Source organism: Mastomys coucha, unplaced genomic scaffold (genome assembly GCF_008632895.1).
Source record: "Mastomys coucha isolate ucsf_1 unplaced genomic scaffold, UCSF_Mcou_1 pScaffold3, whole genome shotgun sequence".
Taxonomy (NCBI): Eukaryota; Metazoa; Chordata; class Mammalia; order Rodentia; family Muridae; genus Mastomys; species Mastomys coucha.
Window position 1 is genome coordinate 19,537,692 of NW_022196909.1, and position 10,000 is coordinate 19,547,691.

The 10,000-nt window shown below is 40.3% G+C and overlaps 1 protein-coding gene across 1 annotated transcript in view; it reads left to right on the forward strand.

The window, feature by feature from the left end:
• The window catches only part of Ros1 (ROS proto-oncogene 1, receptor tyrosine kinase), a 123,459-nt gene that overhangs the window by 109,989 nt on the left and 3,470 nt on the right, over positions 1–10,000 (forward strand). Inside the window, exon 43 of the mRNA XM_031348214.1 lies at positions 7,808–7,974. Coding sequence (XP_031204074.1) covers positions 7,808–7,974 — 167 coding nt within the window. The remainder of the gene's footprint in view (positions 1–7,807; positions 7,975–10,000) is intronic.

Genomic DNA, 10,000 nt, shown 5'->3' on the forward strand with positions numbered 1-10,000 from the left:
AACCAAACAAAAAACAACAACAAGAACAAACCCCTGATCCCTTCCCCTAACCCCTGCTTGCCACCCCACCCTCTCTCCTGCTTACTGGCCCTGGCATTCCCCTACACTGGGGCATAGAATCTTCACAGGGCCAAGTGCTTCTCCTCCCACTGATGACTGACATGGCCATCCTCTACGATACATATGCTGCTGGAGCAATTAGTCACACCATGTGTACTCTTTGGTTGGTGGTTTAGTCCCTGGGAGCTCTGAGGGTACTAGTTAGTTCATATTGTTGTTCGTCCTAAGGGGCCGCAAACCCTTCAGCTCCTTGGGTCCTTTCTCTAGCTCTTTCATTGGGGACCCTGAACTCAGTTCAATGGATGGCTGTGAGCCTTACTTCTGTATTAGTCAGGTACTGTCAGAGCCTCTCAGGAGACAGCTGTATCAGGCTGGATTGTCCTTCCTTCAGTCTCTGCTCCATAGTCTCTGCAACTCCTTCCATGGGTATTTTGTTCCCCCTTTTAAGAAGGAATAAGTGTCCACATTTTGGTTTTCCTTCTTCTTGAGTTTCTTGTGGTTTGTGAATTGTACTTCGGGTATTCCAATCTTCTGGGCTAATATCCACTTATCAGAGAGTGCATACCATGTGTGTTCTTTTGTTATTGGGTTACCTCACTCAGGATGATATTCTCCAGATCCATCCATTTCCCCAAGAATTTCATAAGTTCATTGTTTTTAATAGCCGAGTAGTACTCCATTGTGTAAATGTACCACATTTTCTGTATCCATTCCTCTGTTGAGGGACATCTGGGTTGTTTTTGGATACTATCTTAATCTTTGCTTTAAAACAATGTATTACATAAAGATATATTAGTTAAAAGTTCAATTGTCTTTTTGATATAGCTTATACTGATCAATGGGTTATAATATTATTAAAAATTATATAGACAGATTTGTTTATACACTTAACCCAAAATTACTGTGATATATAGTAACACACAATTATAATTTAATGTTGTACCACACAATAACTTGGTTAAACTAATCCTGGCCACTATTGGGTTTTGATAGTAATCCTTCAAGTGTGAGTGATTTGAGCTAAATTACAAAAGAAAAATAATTCAGCTATGCTGAATACATATTCACTTTCCATAGACAATATCAAAAGAAATATTAACTTTTTCTAAGGGGTGTTTTACCCAAAAGGTTTATAAAAAACAAACACACAAAAAACCCAACAAATAATGAGAAAGTATTACACATACACTGCCAAGCCAAACATCATGTGTGTACAGAGGTTTTTATGCCAGGGCCACGGCTCTTGTGCATCTTGGAATGTACTCTGGATGAGGTGGTAGAGGCAGCAGTCAGATGGCCAGCCAGCACGTAATAAAGTGCTAAACTGTGTGGTACAGACAAATGCAAAAGGAATTAGCAGTATGCGGATGCACACCATGGTTGCACTGCCTTGACTGTGCTGTGTTATTTCGAGGACTATTTAGACTTGAGCCAAGGAATGATTAAGAGCTGGGCACCTTGGTTGGCTGTTGTACTGGGGAATATTTCTACATTATTTTAATCTTCCACCTAAAAGATACAATTTGTCACAAGTTGCTGATTCAGTCTTTAAACCTTTCAGACATATACACACTTGGCCACATTTGATAGCAGCACCTTAAACTGAATCCTGAGTCTTTTGGGGGACAATGGGAAAACCTTTAACTTAAAGAAATTATATGAGACATTTAATTTAGGACTAGAGTGGGGGTATGCCAAAACACGCAATAAATTTTAATTACACAGTTGGAAAACTAATCACTATTTTCTACCTCCTACTCATATATCAAACACTCAGAATTCATTATAAAATTTTAATTACACAATGTATTCTTATGCTCTTATAATTGTGCCTTTCACATTATTACCTTCCACCAGGAGTATGCAACATGTCTCATCATAATCATGCAATACTTTTGGATAGGCTTTTAAGAAATAGATTATTGAATTATACTTTTTTTCCTGTGTTCATTTTTTTTTTTTTTTTGGATGATGGAGCTGAGGACAAACTGATCTGTTATGTCTCAGATTTTACTATATCCAAAGGTATTAAAATTCAGAAGGGGGAAGTACTAGAATGTTCTTATTAAGAGTCTGGGGAAAGGATGACATTTTGTGTGTTCTCAGCAGAATACATTATTGACCTATTTTTTTCCTTTTTTAAAATTAAAAAAAAAGATTCGTTTTCATACGATATATTCTGGCTTTGATTCCCATTCCCCAACTCCTCCCAGATTATTTCCAGCTCCCCGCCTACCCAGATCCATATCTTTTTTGATTTCTCTCATTAGAAACAAACAGACATCTAAAAGATGTAATAATGAAATAAGACAAAATAAAAACAAACTAAACTAAACAGGCCAAAGCAAATGCACAAAGCAGCCTCCAAAGAAAAGCACAAGAGGAGACACAAAGAGACGCAGAGGAACACACACAGCAAATACAGAAATCTCATAGAAACCATCATATACATAGGAAAAGAAAAGCAGGGTAAGAAAAACAAAACAAACAAACAAACAAAAAAAAAAACAAAGGCCAAACACAGCATCATGGGCAAAAATAAAACAAACAAACAAAACCCTCCAAAAATACCATTGGGTGTAGATGTATTTTTTACACATACTTTCCTGAAACCTACGTTGCTCATTGGCGGTTCTGAAATGAATTTGAACAACATTTAAAAAGCAAGCAATATTTCCAACCTCATGAATCCGCAGAACCCTGGGAAGAGTTCAGAGCTGCCACGGAAACAAGCGGTACCGGGATGTAGAGCCCTTGTGCCATTCAATCTGGCCATGGCCTTAAGTTGTCACGATAAAGATTAACTACTCTCCTTGGAGCCCGGGAGGAACTAAGTTGTATTTGAAGTGCGTCTCTGAGATCACAGGCCCAGCTTAGAGGCGGAAAGTCTGTTGCAGGGAGCCACGTTGCGCCTTCCACCCACCGCCTAAATACTCAGCACCTGGATGATCCTTGGGGCAGGTGAGCTCTGACACCCTGCTCTCCTCAGCTATTGCTGGAATGTGGAGTTCAGAGCATTCCTGTGTTCCGTTCGGAGGCTCAGATGGACAGAGGAAAGCCCAGCCAATGGCAGTGTCTCCAGATTTTACTGTGAACAAGCACCACACCATTCCTGTGAAGAAGTAGGATCAAAGGGAAATTCTGCTGTAAGCAAGAGCTCTCTGGGGCCCTGGGGTGGACACATCACAGTGACAGACTGTTGCAGAGACCCTCAGATGTAGGACCTAACAATGGCAGGCTGTGGAGTTGGAACATTATTTCAGACTCTTAAAAAATATTCAGCTCAATTCTAAGTCTCTTGGGGATTGGACACAAGGAAAAGAGGGACTCTTGAAGTTTGCATTTTATGTGTCTTAGTTAAATAGTTGCAGACACTTGCTTGCTTAAATGTAAGAGATGCTGACATCTTCCTCTGTCGAACTTCAATGGCTTCATGAATCCAAGGACTTTAATATGCATGAAGAGCAATACTGAACACAGCTAACGAGTCTCAGGTTATTTTGGAACAAAACAAAACAAAAGCGAAGATGTAAAGAAGATCAAAGGGTCACACTAGTGAGTGGAAGGATTTGAAGCCCAGTAAGTAGTCACATGAATTACTCCAAGTATACCGGGTAATCTCCTAGAATTAGAACAAGCATCCCACACAAATTTAAACGAACCCAAGAAATAGCGAATGCGTCTAGGATGATGCACTTGGGTATTTGTTACTGTGCCTTTAGAGGTGTGTAATGTACAGTACTAAGCACTGATGTGAACATTGGATAGAAGACGCCCCAGCCGCAGCTGTAATGGCTAATTTACTTGAAAGACCCGAATAAAGCTTTCTTAGGATTATTAAATTCTTAAAAGCCTCTTCATTTCATCCCCTTGCCAGTTTATTGCTATTTGAGTCTACATTCTTTACTTTTAGATGTTGCAGCTTTATGTAATTCCTCTCTCCTTAGTCTGTGTCTGTCTCTGCACCCCCTGGGACCTTGTTTTGGCATCTAGAAGGTTAAGAGTGATGACTAAGGCAAGTTAAAAGCCTTCCTAGATAAAAACACTAAGCATATCTATGTAAAGAAATTATAGGGGCTGGTGAGATGGCTCAGCAGTTAAGAGTGCTCTTCCGAAGGTCCTGAGTTCAAATCCCAGCAATCACATGGTGGCTCACAACCACCCGTAATGAGATCTGATGCCTTCTTCTGGTGCATCTGAAGTCAGCTACAGTGCACTTATGTATAATAATAAACAAATCTTTGGGCTGGAGCAAGCGGGGACTGGGCGAACGAAGTTGACTGCAGCAAGCCGGGCCGACTGGAGAGAGCAGGGTTGAACAGAGCGAGCAGAGGTTCTAAAATTTCAACTCCTAGCAACCACATGAAGGCTCACAACCATCTGTACAGCTACAGTGTACCCACATACACTTTTAAAAAAGAAATTATATAGATAAAATAAGAGGCACCAGTTCTGGAGGGCAGAGTAGGTGTGAGGGTGATGGGCCAGTAAGTGTCAGCCCCGGGGATGGCTGTCTGTCTTCTTCCTCTTCCTTTCACACCTCCAAGGAGTGTCCACTAAGGAGGTGGCAGATAGGCTAAAACTTTGTAACTGAAGTGGGATGGCTTGACATATTTTGTTAGTATCTGGGCAATCATTTGTATTCTCAGAAATGCTACCTCAAGAATCACTTCATTTTCTCATCTTAATTCTTAAGAAAATGTCTAGATTAGCTATCCCGATTTTGTTTTAATTATGCCTTAGGATCCACAAACTGGTATCAATTATAACCTTATCTGTAATGGTCTGCCTGTGAAATCGATGGGTCAGCTCTGCACCTGCAAGGCACAGATTATAAAAGAGGAGGTGATAGATTTTGTCATTCAGTTCTTTCTCAGATATGATTCTAACACAATAAAAATAAAGCTGAGCCTGGCATTCTGTAGCCAGACTATCCATCCCTTGAAGGCACCAGAACAGTCCATAGAAAACATCCAATGTTGTTTTCTCACAATACCCTGACACTTAGCATTAACGTGGGTTTGACCTATATGTCTAGAAATGAAATAAATTCAAGTGGAGTTTTTATTATAACGTATTCAAGACTGCATTAGAGTTCCTAAAATAAATACTTAAATACAACATCTATGATGACTTGTAGGTAATTGCCATCTAGTGCTTGAATATAATTCTGTTCCAGTGGCATGGTCAATGACTTAGTCCAAATTACAATGTTTCTTAGTCTTTAGTCAGTGGCTCCTGCACAGTCCAATCTCCATCTGTCAGCTGGAATGGTCCTTAGAAGGTGCAGTGTGTGTACTTTAAGACCTCCAATAGCTCCTTTCGTGGTTTTTGAGACCTTCAAGATCCTTCTTCCCCTTCTAATGCTGTTTCATTTCCTCCCTCCTCCACAACTGCACTTCAGCCATTCTGGCCTTCTTTCAGATTTAAAAATGTGCTGGGCTCTTTCCAAATTTAGGGCTCTGCACATGCCATCTTGTACTGCCTGACTTCTGCACATGCCCTGCTCCATGTTCTTTCGCTACAGGTTCACAGGCTTACATGGCATCTGTGCAGAGGGGCCCTCTGTGTGGAACTCACCAGAAATATCCCCATCTATTAGAACAGTGTTTACTTTCTTTTGTACTTCTTGGAGCACAGAACACGATTTGAATTACATATATTTTCCACTGATGTGGTAGTGCTAATACTTTTAAATACTTCCCAGTTTTTATTTATCCCTGTTCACCCTTAATTTACTTCATAGTTCTGAAAATCAAAAAAAAAAAAAAAAGAAAAAAATAAATAAAAAAGAAAGCATGTACTTGGTTATGGTGTCTTTTAGACATGACCAGGAGGCTGTAGTCATGGAATCTTAACAACATCCTTGCCTAAACAGGAACTGCTCAATTGGATTTGTGAACATGGACTGCAGAATTTTCTAAGGTCCTATACCCCAGATGAAGAGCTACAGGAATCAATAGCTGGTGAGGGAGAATGGCTTTTTCCAGTGATGAGCACTTCAGTCTCAAATGGTCAGCATAAACATATGTACACATACATGCACAATGCTAAAAGAACTTCATAGGCATATGCGTATATACATATATGTAACAAGAAAATTTTATTGTACATAATAAAATAATAATTTAAATTTAAAATAAAAATTTAAAAAGAAAAGGTTGTAAAATTGTCGAGAAGGAGTGGGGAGCATGGGAGAAGCTGGGGGAAGGGATGGAAGTAGTGTATACATGGTACTCATGTGTGAAATTCTCAAAAATAATTAAATGTTTGAAAAGTTTGTAGCTCAGAAAACCAATGATGCTGGTGACAGAGCTGACTAGAGTCCCTTAGCCTCTTATTAACATATAAAATACCAGTCTGAGCCCCTGAAATAGTGTTAACCATTACACTGTTAAAGGAATGAACAGAAACCTCATTGCTTGTAAGTTTTGGACTAGTGTGGGAAGAAGAGGACTTCATAGAACTTCAAGGCCAGGGACAACAGCATTGCCCTCGCCTTTGCGGAGATGACCCAGCAAGCATTGAACAAATGATCCTCCACTTTGACACAGGGAGACTGATCTTTGTTAAGAAGGTAGAATGGCTTATCAGACAGAGAAAATCAAGTTTTCACTTCCAGACTTCATTTGCTTCCCATATGCTGTAAACTCTTTGTTAGATATTTAGACAGGTAGCCTCATGTGGGGATCCAGCAGAAATAACTGTGGTTCTCTTGACATTTGTCTACACTTCTAAGATATGACAGAGTCATAGAGAAGCCTGAGGCTAGAGACAACAGACATCCTGCTCAAGGGGGAAGAGCCCAGAGACCCAGAAGAGCTACCAGAGAGTGTGTAGCTGTGGATGCATACAGGGTGGATGATCAACCCTGGAGGTTAGGAAGGATCGCTCCTGGTGCCACGATGCTACACAGCAATACACACACATCTTTCTTCCCTGGCAGATACACTGGTACTATTTGGAAAGAAGGACAGAGAGGGTGGGACTAGCCCAGACATGAGACAAACTAAGTTATTATAGAAAAATGTGACCATTATTTAAAAAGAAGTTTTAGCGTGGTGAACCAAAGTACACTATCTTAAATGAAGCTATTGTCTTCTTTTAGGTGAGAACTCGGTAAAAGATCTAATTGGAGACAATATTTAGAGAGTTACTTCCCCCGCCCCATTCATTTGAGTTGCAGCATGATAAATTGTCACTCTTTTTCATTTACTACCCATGTCACCTATGAAGACAGGAGCCATACTTTTGGAAACCCTAGGTCCAAATGTCACGCTGGTGTAAAACAGGTGTCTAGTAAATCTGTGATGAGTCAATGGATCCATGCTCTTATGAGTGCTGTATGGGAAAGCCAATTCAGTCAACCTGCTATATATGTCTGGCAAACTGAGGGTGTCCGAATTAATCTTTGAAGTGTATGAGGAATAGCTCTGAGCTTAAATCTGGGTTCCTTCTCTCTGCTACTGGACATCTATGTAGACCTTAGATGTTATGTTATTCTGTGAAGCTAAAAACCAATCCCTCTGCTTCTTCAATAGTTTTTCCTTGATGAACTAAGTAAACATTCCTAAGCATCTATACACCTATCTGTTAGCTTAGATTGACTACCACTAAGATAATGTCAACATTGTGTTAAAACATGAGGAGCTGGATACAACTTTGGCTCTCTCACACGTCCTTCCCAGTACCATCAGTAGCAACATTCTGACATCATGTACTTTCCAATCTTTACCCACATGTCTAGGTGGAATTTAATGTCCCAATGCTGGGCTCAAGAACCTGACCAAAGACCCACTTTCCGTAACATTCAAGACCAGCTTCAGTTGTTCAGAAATGTTTCCTTAAACAATGTTTCTCACTGTGGAGAAACAGCTCCTGCCGGTGGTGGAGTCATCAACAATGGCTTTGAAGGTAAGCTTCCTTCTGCAGAATTTTCTCCCCAGTGTTACAATGTTTTTCCCAAGGTTACAGTGAAATCTACACAGCAGGTACTTTAGGGTAGGTAATAACAATAATATGCTGGCATCATCATTATGCTGTGTGTTGGGTGCCTCTTTGGAAAATGCCTCGTATTGTGTATTAAAATGAAAGAAAGAGATCATGCTTGTCTAAGGTAGTGGGAAGGAGAGTCTGCATGCTAGGCTGTTTGCCTTCAGTCTGTTCACGGCCTCCCTACCCTTCATCAGTTGTATTTCAACTGCAGAGTTGAGTTTAGATAATTATAGACTCTCTGTTTATGACACATTATCATCATTGGCCTCTGCAGGGCTTCTGCCTTATTTTGTTTATGTCTTTAGTTGGTTTGTCTCCATATTCTTCTCTGGTTCTACTTCCTCCATTCCCCACCCCCACCTCCTGCCAAGCAACCATTCTAATTACTTTAATGAATATCTTTCTATTTGTATGTTTTCCAGAAAATATGTAGAGGGACTGGCATCACAAGGGTATTGGAGGGTATGGATGGGAGATAACAGAAAAGGAAGAGGAAAACCCTAAGGTAGCGTTGTCATGGAAACCCAAAGTATAATGAGCTTCTAGTGAAGGAGGGAGTGGGTGAATTCTACAAAAGTAGCTACTCTTTCAGAACTTACAGTTGACCTGTATTGTATTATTTATTTAATCATTCTAATTTTTCGAGACAGGGCATTATATAGCTCAAACTGCCCTCATGCTCACTATGTAACTGAGCATGGCTTTTGACACCATGACTGTGACGACCCTTATAAAAGAAAACATTTATTTAAGTGGGTCTGGCTTGCAGTTCAAAGGTTTAGTCCATGGTCATGGTGGGGATGACAATGGCATGCTATGGTGCTGAAAAAGTAGCCGAAAGTCTGTATTAGATCCAAAGGCAGCAGGAAGAGAACTGTCACCACAGACTTCAGCCTCTGAGATTTCAAAGGCCAACCTCGAGAGACACACCTCCTTCAACAAAGCCGTCCTCCCGATGGACCTATGGGGGCCATTTTTACTAAAACCACCACAACTTTGAATGATGAACCATCTTGCTGCACCTCAAGAGTGCTAAGATTACAAGTGTGCTGGGCTCTACTTGCAATATATTTTAAAAATTCATGTGTTTACTCACAGCGTCTTTCCCACCTGGTATATTAAATGTAATATATATATATATATTTAAAAAACCCACAGAGGATGCTCCAGCGAGCCTGAGAGGTTATCTTTTTCTAAGGCTTTGCTAGACACTTCCACAGACCTCTTAACAGCTAACCTCTGAGGTTAAGGGAAGGAGCAAATGATGCTGACATCAAAGAATCTTCACACGGGCTCTGGTGCTACCATATGGTAGCAAATGATGCTACCATAAAGGGCTGTACAGCCAGGCAGAACAGAAGAGCTTATTCTGACTGCTGGCTAGAAATCAAGCACCATTTTGGTTTGGTGATACCCAATAGATTTGTATACTAGGTGTTGTCAGAGAGGAATGATTCCTCTAAATATGAGCAATAAGGTCCAACGTAGTGGCCCATGCCTAAAATCCCATCACTCAGTACGCAGAGATCTTATCACAAATTCAAAGGCAGCTGCATTTACATAGGGGGGTTCCAGAAAAGCCAGGGAAACATAGTGAGACCTTGTTTCCAAACAAACAACAAACAAACAAATAAATATCATTAATAAAATCAGAGAAGTAGACAGTAGACATAAGCATGCAGAAGAATGAGGTAGGAATCTTTAACAATCAGACTATAATGATTTAAAGAGTAATCTGGGATGAAAGCCATCTAGCTGTAGTAAAAGAGAAATCATTTTTCTGCTGTTTGAAGTTAAGAAATGGAAAGAAGTTGGGAACCACTAGAATATTTGACGCCCAAGGTTGTGATTGAAGAAAAGAGGCAGGAACGAGAGAAGAAACACAGTGAAGAGTAAGGTTTGCATATTTGCAAAGCTATAAATGTTGAAGCAGTTTCTGTAAGGC